At 49.4% G+C, this 16,068-nt stretch overlaps 1 protein-coding gene across 1 annotated transcript in view; it reads left to right on the top strand.

The window, feature by feature from the left end:
- The window catches only part of ADGRD1 (adhesion G protein-coupled receptor D1), a 108,403-nt gene that overhangs the window by 63,285 nt on the left and 29,050 nt on the right, over positions 1–16,068 (top strand). The window contains exons 17-18 of the mRNA XM_049865589.1: positions 10,489–10,562; positions 14,456–14,579. Of these exons, the coding sequence (XP_049721546.1) occupies positions 10,489–10,562; positions 14,456–14,579 (198 nt within the window). The remainder of the gene's footprint in view (positions 1–10,488; positions 10,563–14,455; positions 14,580–16,068) is intronic.

The raw sequence follows: 16,068 nt of genomic DNA, 5'->3' as shown, positions 1-16,068 counted from the left end.
ACCCGTAACGGAAGCTCAGTGTTCTCCGGGTACTGTGTCGCTCCCACCCTTCATTTGCCTCTTCCACCTACCCGTCTCTGGTCCAAAAATAGCCCATTGCCATCCTAGCGACCCTATAGGACAGAGTAGAGCTGCCCCAAAGGGTTTCCAAGACTGTTATCTTTACAGAAGCAGACTGCCACCGCTTTCTCCCACAGTACGGCTGGTGGATTCGAACTGCTGGCCTCTCAGTTGGCATCCGAGCACTTTAACCACTGTGCCACCAGCGCTCCTTCCCACCCCTGGTAATCACTAGTAAACTTTGGTCTCTATGTTTGCCTCTTCTAGATACTTGACAGAAGTGGGATCAGACACTATGTGTCCTTTTCTGATGGACTTACTTCGCTCGGCATAGTGTTTTCAAGGTTCACCTGTGCTGTGGCACCCATCAGGACCTCGTTTCTCTTTATGGCTGAGTACTATTCCATCGTATGGATGGACCACATTTTGCTTATCCATTCCTCTGCTGATGGACAGTTAGGCTCTTTCCATCTTTCAGCTATTGTGAATAGTCAGAAAAGAACTTTTTGTGTTCGAGGCCTAGGGAAATCTTATTTACTGACTTATATAGCGGAGTGGCCAATAGGGAGAAATGTGAGACAAAGGAAATAATAGGAATATGAATCACTGTGAAGCTGGTGAGTCAGGGCCATTCACCTACCCCAAGTTCTCTTAGACTGTTCCAGGATGCGAACTGTGGGGTCTTCAATTTCTACTTTACTTTCTCCGCAAACTGCTCCTCTTTCGTGGAAAATAGCTTCATTTTAATGTCGTTTACAAGAGCTTTAGTGAGCACAAACATAATTTGTTATCATTATCAGCCGCAGAGCCAGGCTGTAAAATAGATCAGAATTTTACAGCCCTTTAAAGCCATACCATTATTCTGAGAGAAGTAAAAGGCATCACACTCCCCGGGAGATTCTGGTGTGGCCTCCTGGGGCGGGGATGCGGCCTACGTATAATTGGAATGTCCTGATTATCAGCAAATCACCCAGCCAAAAAGATTATATAGAGGGTTCTGTTTAGCAGCTCGTGTTATGAAAACATTTTTCTTCCCAGCTAAGCATCACTGATACTCACAGAGGCAGCGTTTACTGTTCTCACTGTAAGCTCTTTTTCAGACAGACGTTAGAGGTTGTGCTTTTGTTTATGACAGGGAAATGGTTTTCCGGCTATTGGAAAGCCTCCTGAGCTACGGCATTGGAAACAAGAACCAATTAGGGTGATTAATTTAGGGACCACTGCTCATTCCCTCTGCCCTTATAAATAGCATCTCCCTCATGCTCAAGCCAAGCCTCCCTGGGGTCCTGCTCCGTGTCAGATGCTTCACAAGCTGGGGCAAAAGGTGGAGGATTTATTCAGGCAAGGTGAAGTGGATCTTGGTCGAGGCCATATTTTAAGCTTAGCTTCTATTCTTTTTTTTTCTTTTTTTTACCTCTCGCATCACAGTATGCTACTGCTGCTAGTTGCCGTTGACTTGGCTCCGACTCGTGGCGACCCCGTGCATGCAGAGTAGAACTACTCCGTAGCATTTCCAAGGCTGTGACCTTTTGGAAACAGATCACCAGGCCTGTCTTCCGAGGCACCTGTGGGTAGATTTGAACTGCTAAACCTTTCGGCTAGTAGTTGAGCACTTAACCGTTTGTGTCCCTCAGGGAATCCATATCACAGCATAGAAAACATTAAAATGAAGTTTGCAGGACATCTTGGAGAAATTCAGACCAGGTGTCTAAGGGAAAACAATTTCTAACACAAACATTCCGTGAGCGAGAGGCATATGGGAAGAAAAAGACCTAGAGAAAGATTTAGAGGCAAACCCTGACCACTTTGATGTGGGGGTGATGGAGTCCAACACGGGGAGGGAGGCCGTGGTACCCTGGGTGGGTATTCACCTCCACTGGTTCCAGCCCAGACCACACAGGAGACGTGATGCATCAAAGGGAAAACCGCAACAAAACCCCCACACCTCAGGATGCAAAGAGGGGCGGTAATAGTGGCACTGGGGTGGAGAAAGCAGGAGGAAGTGATGTCCCCTGGGAAGAACTCAGGACACCAGCATCTGAGGGTCCAGGGAGACCTTGGCTTGGTCGTTGAGTTTAGAGAGTCCTTTACCTTTTCTAGGTATGAGTCCTGTGTTGGATATGCGGCTGGTAAATATTTTCTCCTAGTCCGCAGCTGGTCTTTTTATCCTCTTAGCAGGGTCCTTCACAGAACAAAAGTTTTCAATTTTGATGAAGTCCAAGATATTGATTCTTACTTTACAGACCCTGCTTTTGGAGCCATAGCTGAGAACTCTTCCTAAAGCTCTGAGAGATTTTCTCCTGTGTATTCTTCTGAAAGTTATATGTTTTGCATCTAACCTGTTACCCATTTTGAGTTAAGTTTTATATAAAATGGGGGGTTTAGGTTGAGGGTCATTTTTTTTACCTTCGCCTGTGCATATCCAATAACTCCAGCACTGTTTGTTGAAACGACTCCCCTTTCTGCATTGAATTGGGTTTGCCCCTTTGTCAAAAATCAATGGCCTTACTTGTGTGGGCCTCTTTCTAGGTCCTGTTCTGTTGCGTTGATCCACGTGTCCACCCCTCTGCCAAGGCCACACTGTCTTGATTCCCGCAGTGATTTAATGTCTTGATATTAGGTAGGGTCGCTCCTGTTGTGTTATTCTTCTTTTTCAAAATGGTTTTAGCCATTCCTGTCCCTTTGCCTTTCTATAAGAATTTTAGAATAATCTTGTCTATATCTACAAAAAAAAAACTTCTGCTTAGCTTTTTGTAGGAATTGTGTTTAATACGTGTCTAAACTTAGGGAAAATTTATCTCTCCAACATGTTGAGTCTTCCAGTTCACGAACGGGGTGTGTCTCTCCATTTATTTAGACCTTGATGTTCCTCCTTCAGCGTTTTTTTTGCAGCTCCCAGCATCCAGATCCTGTACATACATGCTTTGTGAGAGTTACACCTAAATGTTCCTTTTTTTCCTGAGTGATTGTCAATATCACATTTTCGATTTTGGTGCCCGTGTGCCCATTGCTAGTATATAAAAATACAATTGATTTTTGCATATTTATCTTGTATCGTGGGACTTTGCGGACCTCGCCTGATATTTCTAGGAGTTTCTTTGTAGATTCCTTGAGATTTCGTACATAGAAGATCAGGTCATCTGCAAACAGAGATGATTTTATTTCTTCCTTTTCAATCTGTGGGCCTTTTCTTTCCTTGTTGTATCAGTAAGGACTCCCGGTACCTTGCTGAACAGCAGTGGGGAGAGTAGACACCTTCCCTTGTTCCAGGTCTCTTCCTGGGGAAAGCATCGGTCTTCCGCTAGTCAGTTCGTATGACATTAGCTGCAGGTTTTTTGTAGATGTTCTTTATTAATTTGAGGAAGTTCCCCTCTACTCCTAGCTTTTTGTTTTTGTTTTTTTAAATCATGAATGATTAAAGCATTTTATCAAGTGCTTTTTCTGCATCGATTGACATTTTCTTCTTCAGCCAGTTCACGTGGTGGCTTGTATTGACTGGATTTCAAATATCGAAGCAGCTTTGCTCCTGCCGCGTTCCAGTTGCAGAATGTCAGGAAGTATTTCTTTCTGACTCTTCGCCCTGCATGTTAGGGAAATCTGGTGATGCCTCCTGGGCACATGCAGAATTGATTTTGTGAAACACCATCAGGAGAAGTAATGGCACTTGGCTTTGTCAAGGAGTGTAATTTCTAATAAGAGGATATAATTCAAGAAAACTGAGGATCCCATGTTTTCTGTAGAAAAAAAATGTTTGCCACTCGTGTGGATTTTTCTTAATCCAGACAAATCCTAATAGGTTTCTCAGCTCTGGTATTAGAAACAAAATGGCAGGGAGGGTTTTCTTTGAGAGCTTCTTAGTGGCTAAGTGTGGAGACGCTTCCTTTTAGGTACAGCTGGTCTGGGTGAGTTTTCCTGTATAATATGCAAATTAATTCCATCCTAATCCTCAGCTCTTGAGCCAAGGGGCCAGAACACGAGGCAGGATAGATAATTCTAGGCTGGATTTTACCTCAGCATGCTCGCTCTCTGTCTCTTGCTGAGTGGAAACCCCAGGTTCTGTTCAGCGTGGCTCATCTCAGCCAATAAATGAGAAACCAAGGTGGGAAAGTAGAAAGGTCCCTTTATTTTGTTGCCCAGTGAAAGGAGCAGTTGGGGCGGTTGCTGCCAAGACTGCCCCACGAGGACAAGGGGGAAAGTTACTTTTAAGGGGTTTACAAGTAGAAAGTTCACACAAATTACGTCAGCAACATTCTTAATCACACTATGCGGGGGCAATGGGGTTTACATATAACTTCATACATCGCATGTTCAGAAAATGGCAGTTGAACTCTACCCAGAGGTGGGGAAGTTACTATGTATGCGGTATTTAATGAGATAAAAGGTTATCTCGAATGTCAACATGGCGCCTAAGCTGGTTTCTGCCAATTTCCTCTAGTTTTGGGCAGCAGTTATGGAGAGGGGAACCAGGATTTTAATGTAAAGCTACATGGTATGCCAAGCAAAGGAATCAGGGTTCTAACGTAAAACTATGGAGTGTGCCAAGCAAGCTGCTTGAGGCAGTGGGATTTTCTGCAGCCTGGGGACCTCTGTCTTTTTCTCTCTCTCTCTCCATCTCATCTGACTCTGACACTCCATCTCATATCTTTCTCCCTCTCTGTCTGTCTCTCTCTCTGTGACTCTCCATCTCATATCTCTCTCTGTCCCTCTCTCTATGACGCTCCATCTCATTTGTCTCTTTCTCTCCCCCACTTCCCCTCTGTTTCTCTTCCTGTCTCTCTGGTTCTCTCTTCTTATCTCCCTGTCTCTATCTCTCCCTATACCCTCTCTCTCCTCCTCCCCCTCTGAATACATTCGTCTCCCACCTTCTTCCCCACCTTCAGAAGTCCTTTCCTCAGTAAATCTGTCTCTGGCTCCCTTAGAAGCCATTCAGCCACCCCCTGGCCCGCATCGATGTCATAAATAATCTGCTTTGTGGTGTCAGGGTTTCAGGTGGTTTTTACTGCGTGCCAGGTGGAAAGCTCAGCAGAGGGAAGAAAATACCACATGACAGTGCTTGGGAGTGATCAGATTCAGAGCACGCCTCTCGGGATTGCCGGCGTCTGGTTCAATTTCTCAAAAAAGAGTGAGAATTGTCTGGAAAGCAAACCAGTCAGGGAGCAGGCGCAGGCCCGGCAGTCGCAGACACTTCATTTCCCATCACATGGCTGAGTCAGGCAGGGAAGGCCATCAAGGCAGCAGTGGGAAGGGGCCGGTCAAGGGCTACTGTGGAGACGTGGGGTCTGTGCTGCCGGGGGCCAGCTTGCTCCAGAGCCAGAGCTGTGGCCACGTGCTCGTGTGTGAGTGTGCAGTGTGCCTGTGTTGTGTGAGTGTTCATACCTGTGTGCAAGTATGTCTGTGTGTGCACACTTCTGTGCATGTGTCTGTGTGCACACTTGTGTGTGTTTGTCCATGTGTCTGTGTGTGCACGTGTGTGAGTGTGTGCCCTGAAAGTCCCTCAGTGACCACCTCCCCAGGTATGCTGGACACCATTCTACCTGAGTGCTTTGAGGAGCCCAGAGGAGAAAATACTTGACGCCACTCTGAGGAATTGGGGAGGCTTCCTGAGATGGGAATTTCAGCTGGGTTCTAGAGGACAGGTAGGAGTTTGCCAGGCAGGCAGGAGGGGAAGGAGCTAATTCTGGGGAGATTTCTCCCTGGTGTATCTCTTGCTGACAGACCTACCCAGGGCCCTGCCCACACCAGACACGACCCCAGCACCGCATGGACACGTCCACAGGCACTAGAGGCAGCAGGCAAATGGCCACTTGTGTGTGGTGATCATCCTTTCATCTGCATGATGACTGGGGGTTTATATTCAGCAGAGCAAGGGGAGGGGCACATAGCTGAACAGGTTCTCACCTGGGCAGTCCTCTAACCTCTTATGCCCTTCCCCTAAGTACTGACCACAGCCCTCCCCTAAGCCCTGACCACGTCCCTGGCCTAAACCCTGACCAGAGCCCTCCCTTAAGTCCTGACCACGTCCCTCCCCTAAGCCCTGACCCCAGCCCTCCCCAAGCCCTGACCACACCCCTCACCTAAGCCCTGACCACAGCCCTCCCTCCCCTACAAACCTGGCTTCCTCCTGTGTCTCCTGTCCTCCAGCCACGCATCCACCTCCCCCTGGGGTCTTGGCCCAAGTGCAGGAACAGGACGGGGGCCTGACTAGCATTGGGCTCCAGCATCTTCCAGGGAAAACTCCCTGTGTTGACTCGTTACCTGGGGCAAGAGGCGGCAATCTGAAAACATACTGTTCAATTTTGAGGCTTGCTGTTCTACTTCTAGAAAAAAAGAAGTAGAACATCTAGAGACCCGCGTAATTTCAGAGGGTTTTTTTTTCCTTCTTGTTTTTTGCTCCAGACATCAGAGCAGTTTCCTCTCTTTGTGACATTCCCTTACCTGGGCTTGCAGGTGTTCACTGTGTGTGAAGGAAAGAGCGAGAAAGAGGGACTGCGCCTGTTCTCAAGTGGACTCGTGGGTTTAGCCGAGGAGAGATGGGTTTGGGGAACCAGGAGGGGACACAATCTCAGGGGGTTCACTCAGGTGGGGGTGCTCTGCCACCAGACGAGAGGGTCCACATGGACGGTGAGTGACAAAGAGCCCACATTCCAGGACTTATGTGGACAGCATAAGTACGTCCTGGAGCATCCAGCCCTGCTGTGTCCCAGGTGGCCGTGACTGCGCTGACCGAGGTGCACTGGGGGGCAAGCCAGGAGGTCGGGGAGCCTCTCTGGGACTGAGGAGGACGAGCATCAGCCCTGTGTGGGGCCATGTGGCCTCCTAAGGGGTCAGGACTCAGCTGCTGCCATGACAGAACCCGCTGGAGCAGTGAACCCCAGGGGACTGCATTGGCCTGAGGGCTGGAGGGGCTTAGGCATCATTTAGACGGAGTTGCAGGTGTAGGGACCCGCAGTCAGGGCTCTTGGGGTTGTCCTAGGGTGACACGCTGGAAGGAAGGTGCCCTGGTTCCAGGACATCTGGACGCACGGCTGTTCCGCGGAGGGTCTGGGCGCCGTACCTGTGTGTCCACGTGCCCTGGGCACCTCCTGCCTCCCTGTGGAGCCTTCATGCCTGGGTGCTCCTCTCCTGCCCGCCTTTCAGCCCAGTGCTCCCTCGCTGCCCGCTCAGCCACGCTCGGGCTCCCTTCTCAGGCCATGTCTCAGCTGCCCCTTCCCAGGGTCATTGTCCCCTGCACCCCCCCCACCAGTGCTGGAGCCTGGGCCTAGGCTCCGTCTGAGCGTGGGTCACGAGGGGCCGCCCTGCCCTCCCTGGGCTGCTTTGTGAGTCTGAGAGCAAGAGACAAAATCAGAAAACAGAGAGTGAGGTGGCTGGAGGCTTTTCTTCACCCCCCAGCCCCGCCTGCCCAGTGTGTGACACCTGCCTCTCCCTGTTGTTGTTGTTGCGTTGCTAGTTGCCGTCAGTCAGCTCTGACTCACGGTGACCCCGTGGACAACAGGGCGACAAGCCTTGCCCTGAAGGTGGGTACTCCAGCCGCTCAAAGCGGCCTTGCCTCGTGGTGAACGAGCTGACTTGGAGCTGACTGGGTGGCAGTGGGGGCGGAGGAGACGCTGGCTGAGACCCACGTGCACCTGGGAGGATCTGTTTCCTTTGGGGAGAAGCCAGTGGAATTAACCAGTTTACTGAGCCTGTTTCGGGAGTGGACCGTCCGGTACCTTGTACTGCTCCACACGGAGTAAAACCAAGGCCAGGCGCCACCTAGTGCTTTGTTTAGAACCAGGATGGACAAGCGTCTCCCCCTCCCAGCTTATTTATGGGGAAAACTGCCCTCATAAATAAAGAAGAAGCTGATTTTTAAGCAGGATGTTGGCAGGCTGTTACCAGGTGTCACATTGTTCTCCACTCCTGATGTGCATTTCCCGGAAGGAGCCACCTGGGGGCCTTGCTTAGGAGCCAAATCAAAACCAAACCCGTTGCTGTCGAGCCGATTCAGCGACCCTATAGAACACAGTAGAACTGCCCCACAGAGTTTCCAAGGAGGGACTGGTGGATTTGAACTGCTGACCTTTTTGGTCAGCAGCCTGAGCTCTTCACCTTGCCACCAGGGCCCCTTGCTTACAGACAATGGACGATAAACAGTCACGTGACTGATTCCATTTGCTTCTGTGATGTGTGAGGGAGGCCCGGGTCCGGTGGGGTTTCCTGAGGCCTGTGGATACACGTAAGCCTGCAGTGAGAAGATGAGTGACCTAATGCACAGACAGTTCTCCGTCCAAAGGACCTTCCCCATCAGCCACAGAGCTCAGTGAACCCAGCCTGAGAAGGTTCAGTGTTGCTTTCCCCAACCTCGAGGAAGGCGTCACATGGGCTATCACCTCCTGTTCCCCACCACCTGGGTGACCAGCTGGACTGGTTTCCTCTCTCACCTGGCCTGTGGGAGGCTGATGGGCTCCCCCCATGTCCCCGTGAATTTTGGCAGCTACACAGACGACTTTCCTCTATCCCAGCAGTGCCCTGACCCCGGTCTTGGAACTTCCTAGGCCCCCGCTTTTGGAGACTTGCAGAGAGACTTTGTTCACGTTCCTTTCTAAACTCTGACCCTTAAGGAGAGGCTGCCCTTCTCCCCATGAAGCGGAGCCCACAGTGGAGCCTGTGGGCCGGCGGGCCTCCGGTGTCGGGGTGTGGTCTTGGCACACATGAGCACCCTCTGCCTCCTTCACCCTCAGACCACACGCACGCCTGGCTTTGGTGGTTGCAGCTGATTTTTACATTTTCTCAGAAGTGATTCAGACCCGGGTTTCAGATGCTGGGTCTCTGGAGGCCGTGCAGCCTTTGCTCTGCCTCCAGGTGGGACCACCCCTGCCCCAGCTGGGGGCGGAGGGACATGTTAGGAGGAAAGGGGGGGAGCTCAGGGACCCCCAGTGCTCGGCGTGATATGTGTGCATCTGGCGGCAGGCTCCTGCTGGTCACTGACTTGCTTTAAACTCGTCTTTTAAATTATACAAGGAACGCACAAATGCACCTGCTTGTTAAAAATAAATTACATTTAAGGCTCTATTCTGGAGGGTCTGGGGCTGGGGCTGCCTGGGGCCAAGGAAGCCTCAGGACTGCCAGTCACAGATACAGGTGTTGCCATCACCGGATTTTATTTGTATTTTTGACTACATGGGTTTTGCTTGTTGCAGTTTCTCTCCTGCTAATGACCTTTGTAAGGAGTCCCGGCGTGGCGCAAAAGGTTAAGCACTCAGCTGCTAAATGAAAGGTTTGAGTTCACCCAGAGGCACCTTGGAAGAAAGGCCTGGTGATCTGTTTGTGAAAAATCAGCCATTGGAAACCCCGCGGAGCACAGTTCTACTCTGACACGCACGGGGCCACCGTGAGTTGGGGTCTACTCAACAGCAGCTGGTAACCGGTATTATTGACCGAAGCCCACGGTTCACACAAGGGCTCACTCTGGGTGTCGTGCAGGCCCACACTGGTGTTGTTGTTAGGTGCTGTCGAGTCAGTTCCGACTCATAGCGACCCCCTGTACGACAGAACGAAACACTGCCTGGTCCTGCAGCATCCTCACAGTTGTTATGCTTGAGCCCACTGTTGCAGCCACTGAGTCAATCCATCTTGTTGAGGGTCTTCATCTTTTTTGCTGACCTTCTACCTTACCAAGCATGATGTCCTTCTCCAGGGACTGGTCCCTCCTGACAACATGTCCAAAGTACATGAGACGAAGTCCTCTTGGTTGTGACAAGTGTGTAACGTCCCATGCCTATCATCATGGTATCTCAGCCCGAGAAATGCCCTGTGCTTCGTGTATCTTCCCTCCCCTGCCCTCTTCGAGCCCTAGTCCCTTCACGGCCTCTGCAGCTTTGCCTTTTCTAGAATGTCCTGGACTTGGAATCACACAGTGCAGAGCCTTTCTGGGCTGGCTTCTCCCAAGCAGCAGTCCTCGTTTGAGGCTCCTCCACAACTTCTCACGGCCCTTAGAGTTTTGCAGGGGATTTAGAGGGGTTTGTCTGGGAGGGCACCATCACTGTTGGTGTGGGCACTTGTGAGTGCCTGGTGTGGGTGCTGGGGAGAAGAGCTGGTGGGGAGAGAAGGCACAGTGCTCTGAGGAGGGCGGTGTGAAGGGCGGAGTGATGGTGGTGGTACGTGACCCTGAGGTGAGGGAGCAGGGGGTCACTCTCGGGTAGGAGGGCTCCTGAGGGCTGGCATCTGCAGGTCGGGAATGCTGGTGCTGAGTCGTGGCTGGTGGGGTGATGTGGGCAGAGGAGGGAGCTGTGTGAGACAAGCCAGATCATGGGGCCCTCACTGACCATGACAGGGACTTAGAAGTCAGTGGCATTGCATGTCCCCACCCCAGGGGTCCTGGGCTGTGAGGGCACACGCCCCTACTGCTCCATTCTCCTCACAGAGCATATCCGTCTTCTTTCATTCCAGACACAGAAGCAGTACAGCAGGGCCACCAATGAGAGCAACCAAGTCTTCTGGTACTGCGCCTTCTTGGACTTCAGGTACTGGGTTCTGTGAGGGAGGTGCCAGGCTCCATGAGCAAGGGCAGGTGCGGGGCAAGGGAGGTGTCCATTCCAGCCCTGGTCCGCATCACCCGTTTCAGGAGTCAGTGTGGCTGCACCATCCATAAATGCTGGGGACGCCCAGGACTCCTGTGTCCTGGACACTGTGTCCACCTGTGGGCGTCCCTCCTCCCAGTCCTGGCACCACTGACCTGTCTTCTGTCCCTACAGCTTTGCCTTTGCAAGAAGGTTGTATCAGTGGACTCCTAGTATATGCAGCCTTTGAGTCTGGCTTCTTGCATTTAGCACAACAGTACCCTCGTTGCAGTGTTAACGATTCATTTGCTTTCAGTTTTTAATTGCTGAGTAGCCTTTCACTGTATGGATGTAGCAAGGTTTGTTTACCTGCTCTCCGGCAGGCAGTGGGACATTCGGGTCGTTTCCTGTTTTGGGTGGTTAGAGGTAAAGCAGAATGTTGACTTGCTGACATTCCCGGGATAAGCCCCATTTGGTCACAATGTATTGTCCTTTTTTTTGTTGTTGTTGTTGGACTTAATTTGCTGGAAATAGTTGTGTCTACATTCATGGAGGATATCAGTCTGTAGTTTTCTTTTTTCGTAAAGCCTTTTGTATCGGGGTAGTGTAGCTCTGTAAAAGGTACATTTTCTAATGTATTTGGGAATAGTTTGTATAGAATTGATACTACTTTTTCCATAAATGTTTGGTAGAATTCACTAGTGAAGCCATCTGAGCCTGTAGTTTTTTTTGTTGTTGTTGGCAGGTGTTGAACTACACATTCGATTTCTTTAATGGATACAGAGCTATTTCGGTCATCTACTTCGCAATTTGTGTGTGTGTGTGTTTTAATGTGCACAGTCTTTTTTATTTGGACTTTTAAAGACTGCTTCTATTTTCAAGTTTTATTTTGCTGTTGTTGTTGAGAACACACGCAGCAGACCACATAGCAATTGTACAGTTTCTACGTGTGCAATTCAGTGACATCGATTACGATCTTCGAGTTGTGCAACCATACTCATCCTCCTTTTCCGAGTTGTTCCTCCCACATTAACCAACTCACTGCCCCCTGAGGTTCCTGTCTAATCTTTGGAGTTGCTGTTGTCAGTCTGATCCCACATAGATAATTCTTAAAAGAGTGTAATGCTCTTTTTTCACTAGTTCAGCTAAACTAGTGTTTAATTTTAGGAAGACTTCAGGGGATATTTTGGCAGTTAGTGTTTTTCAAGGAATCTGTCCATTTCATCTAATTTGTTTAATTTACGGGCATAAAGTTGTTTGTAGTATTCCCTTGTTAGCTTTTTTCATGTCTTATAGGATAGGTAGTGTTGTCCCTCTTTCATTTTTGATATTTGTAATTTGAGTCTTCTCTCTTATCTTGGTCACTCTCACTAGAGACTTATCAATTTTATTGATTTTTGTCAAAGAAACAACTGTTGGTCTCATTAATTTTTCACTATTATGTTTCTGTTCTCAATTTCTTTAATTTACCCTACCTATGTCTTTTTTTTTTTATGTCTTAGTTATCTACTGCTGCTATAACGGGAATACCACAAGTGGATGGCTTTGACAAAGAGAAATTTATTCTTTCACAGTCTAGGAGGCTAGAAGTCCAACTTCAGGGTGCCAGCTCCATGGGATGTCTTTCTTTCTCTGTTGGCTCATCAACCTTCTCCAGTCAAGGGGCTTCTTGGTGCAGAGACCCCAGGTCCAAATGATGTGCTGTTCTCCTGGCTCTTCTTTCTTGGTGGTATGAGGTCTCCATGCCGCTCTGCTCAGTTCTGTCTTTTATATCTCAAAAGAGATTGACTTAAAACACAACCTAGTCTTGTAGCTTAAGTTCTGCCTCGTTAACATCGCAGAGGTAGGAGTTATAACACAGAAAAATCACGCAGGATGACAAAACGGTGAACAGTCACACAATACTTGGAATTGTGGACTTGCTGAGTTGACAGATATTTGGGTGGAACACAATTCAATCCATGATACTCTCTTTATTTTTAATTTTCTTCCTTTTGATTGCTTTGGGTTTAATTTGCTCTTCATTCTATAATTTCTTGCTAGCTGTTAGAATTTACCATCTTGCTAACTGTTTTCTAATTTTGCCATCTTTGTCTCTTATATTCTTTTTCTGACTTCATGTGGATTTTTGGATATTTTTTACGATGCCGTTTTATTTCCAGTATTGCCTTCAAGTTTATACCTCCTTTTATTTATTTATTTTAGGCTTTCTCTAGAAGTTACAGTGTATATCTTTAATTCACCTGCCTCTGCCTTCAAATGACATTATACCACTTCACATGGAATGTAAGGCGCTACAACAGTGTTTTCACCGTTCTTCCTGCCCCTCTTTTGTGCTATTGTTATCAGATATTTTACTTTTACAGATGCCGTAAGCCCACGATACGTTGCTATTTTTATTTAGACAGTTATCTTCTAGAGCAATTAAACATAAAAAAATAATAGTTGTATACTTATCTTCCTTTATTCCATTTCTTGCTCTTTTTATTTCTTTGTCTATCACCTACAAAGATTCTGGAATCCTATACATACAGGCTATTCCAAAATACAGTCAGATACCTGTCTGGTATCTTATTCCTTTAACCTTTCTTGCGGTGCAGGTCTACTGACAACAATTTCAGTCTTTGTCTGAGAAAGCCTTTATCCTCCTTCACTTTTGAAAGATATTTTCACTGGGCTTAGAATTCTGCATCTTTTTTTTTTTTTCTCTGAGTTTATGCTTTAAGAAGTGATAAACTTTCACCTAAAACACTTTTTAAAATTAAAAAAAGGAATTATACAGGTAATACATATGTACATTATTCTTTTAAAAAGGCAAAACACTATAAAAATTAATGACCCTTTGACCTTGACATCTTATCCTGATCTCCTTCCCTTCCCCAAGCAGTCATCACTGTGGGGAGCTTTTGTGTCTTTTTTCTCAATAATTTATGTATAACTTGTATTTATGTTCATAGAAAAATATGGCCTTTTTTCCCCTGTTCCTTACATCATTCCATCACGTTGTTTTTGTGTTTTACTCATGTTGGTTCATATTCCTTTTAGTGTATGGTATTTATAATATATAGTATAGATAGATGGATAAAAGAGCCCAGGAAGCCCACCCCACAGTCTCCTGCTGTCGTTTCTCTGCCATCGCTTCTCAAGCTCTCTCTCTGTCTCCTGGTTCCAGGAGCTTCTCAGTGCAGGGATCCTGGGTCGAAAGGATGTGCTCCCCACTCCTGGCTGTTCTTCCTTGGTGGTGGTGGGACCCTTTCCCTCCTCCCTCTGGGTTGGCTCATTTCAAGCCAGCAGGATGGCAAGGACCAATCCCCTTGCTGGACTGCAATTACCCTATTTGCACAGTCCCACTCAATCACTGGGGTGGGATTTACAAGACCCTGGTGAGAAAGGCCACGCAAAAGTGGTCCGCTGTACCACATACTGATATATTTATATTTGATTTATCCACTCCCCATAGACACTGCGGTTGTTTAGAATGGCCTCTGGTGGGGCCATCACCCACATGCCGTTGTCTCCTGTGCGTGTTCCCAGAGGGTCCCTGGCAGTGGAGACACTGGGCTGCAGTCTTTGTACATTTCACTCTTTATTGGATATTGTCCAGTCACGTCCAGCGTGATTGTGCCAAAGCAAGGGGACTGGCCCCTCCCGCCAGGGGCCCTCGCTTCCTGGCGCTGACTCCAGACGTGAGCACGTTCTCTGGCCCCTGCCACCAGACCGGCCCCTCCGTGGTGACTGGGGTGGGGGCACCTGCCCTGTGCCGGGGGACCTGTGGGGGGCAGGGTCTCAGCCCACTGGCCAGGGGGGGTGGTGCCCGGTTGAGAACTTCCCGCTGACCATTTCTTGTGTGTCCGCAGCTCTGGAAAAGGGGTCTGGTCAAACGAGGGCTGTGCCCTCACAGAGGGGAACCTCAGCTACTCTGTCTGCAGCTGCACTCACCTTACCAACTTCGCCGTCCTGATGCAGGTGGTCCCGCTGGAGGTGAGAGGCTGCAGGGCTGCAGATAGGCTGGGCGGAGGGTCGGGAGAGGCGTTTAGTCACAGCCGGGGAGGTCCTCATGGCTGAGGGGCATTATGAAGCTTTCCTGCCTGGTGATCCTTTGGCAAGAACACCCTTGCTTCAGGTTCCAGGGGCACAGAGCAGACCTGACCCCCAGGGCTCGGCAGGCAGAGGGGAGGTGGTGGCGCCAGCCAGTGACACCCTTCGTGTGCTGTGTGGCTGCTTGGTGGGGCCTGTTCAGCCACAGAGGGAGGTCCTGGTTGTGGCCGTATGCACATATCCAGGGCAGCTGTCACCAAAGCTGCCGGTGCAGGATGGCAGCCATACTTGTACCCAGCGTTTCTGCCGGTGACGGGGTGCAGGGCTGAGTAACCTCATTTCCAGCCTGTCACTACCACACTGGGTGACAGGAGGGGGACTTCCCCGGCCTTCTGCCTCTTCCCAGTAAACGAGACTGAGGAAGTGGCTGTCTAACCGGGGAGAAGCCACCAAGGTTGGGTTTCTTGCTTCAGAACGCTTCGTCTTTCTCACCTGCCCGGCTGGCTGCGTGGCGGACGTTGGGGTTAGAGAGTAGTTGCTTTGGTTTAAGGCAAACATAGTTTGTAAAAGAAAAAAAAAATGTAGATGCCCCTGGGTAGGATCCCACCTCGCTGGGGGCTTCTAGGCCCCCAGAGGAAGCTGAATTGGTAAGGTGGGGGTGGGAGGTGCAGCTGGCTCTGGGGTTACCCCGTGTTCTGACTGCGAGAAGAGAAGCCAGGGATCCGGGCTTTTGTGTGTGTGCGACCTCCTGACCTGTGGGTGTTAGTCCTCACGATTCTGAGCTGAGAGGTCACTGTGTGGCCGGGGCACCGTGCCTGGGCAGTCTAACGCCTCATCAGCACTGCTCCCTTTCCTCCTCTGGGAACCTCTGGGGTCTTGTGAGAGTGTAAACCCCATCCAGCGGGTCTTGGGGGAGGGGGTGCTGGGACTGGCATCTCCTACGAGGCCAGGGTGGTGCCCTGACACTGGTCTGCAGAGCACACCTGGTATACAGAGTTTGTGGGCGTTGAGTGATTGAGGCAGAAGGTGGGAGGGAGGGAAGAGGCTGGTCCACTAGGTTAAAAACTGGATTGCAGAGGTGTTCGTGATTGTAGGTACCTATTCCCCAAATCTGTCAGCACTCGATGTAGGTGACGCCAGATTTAGACTGTCTGTGGGTGTCTTCGTGGGAGTAAAATGCATCCACTCATTGCCAGGAAAGATTGAAGATGGTTTAAAATTATGCATGCTAAAAAAGAACAGTTCCGTGAATATAACAGAATTAAGGCAGGTATCCAGTTGCTGTCAAGCCCGAGGTGGGCTTGGAGACCTGACCACAACATCCTTACGTGGTTGTAGGCATCCTGGGTCCGCGTCCTCCAGGACCCACCTTCCCCAGTCTTTGCTGTCCGCCACCCAGGTTGTCTGCCCCTCTCCCCTGCTGCCCGCCCTG

This window comes from Elephas maximus, chromosome 22, assembly GCF_024166365.1.
Source record: "Elephas maximus indicus isolate mEleMax1 chromosome 22, mEleMax1 primary haplotype, whole genome shotgun sequence".
In the NCBI taxonomy this organism is placed as follows: Eukaryota; Metazoa; Chordata; class Mammalia; order Proboscidea; family Elephantidae; genus Elephas; species Elephas maximus.
Note: the sequence above shows the minus strand (reverse complement) of the source record. Positions and strands in the feature narration are given on the sequence as shown.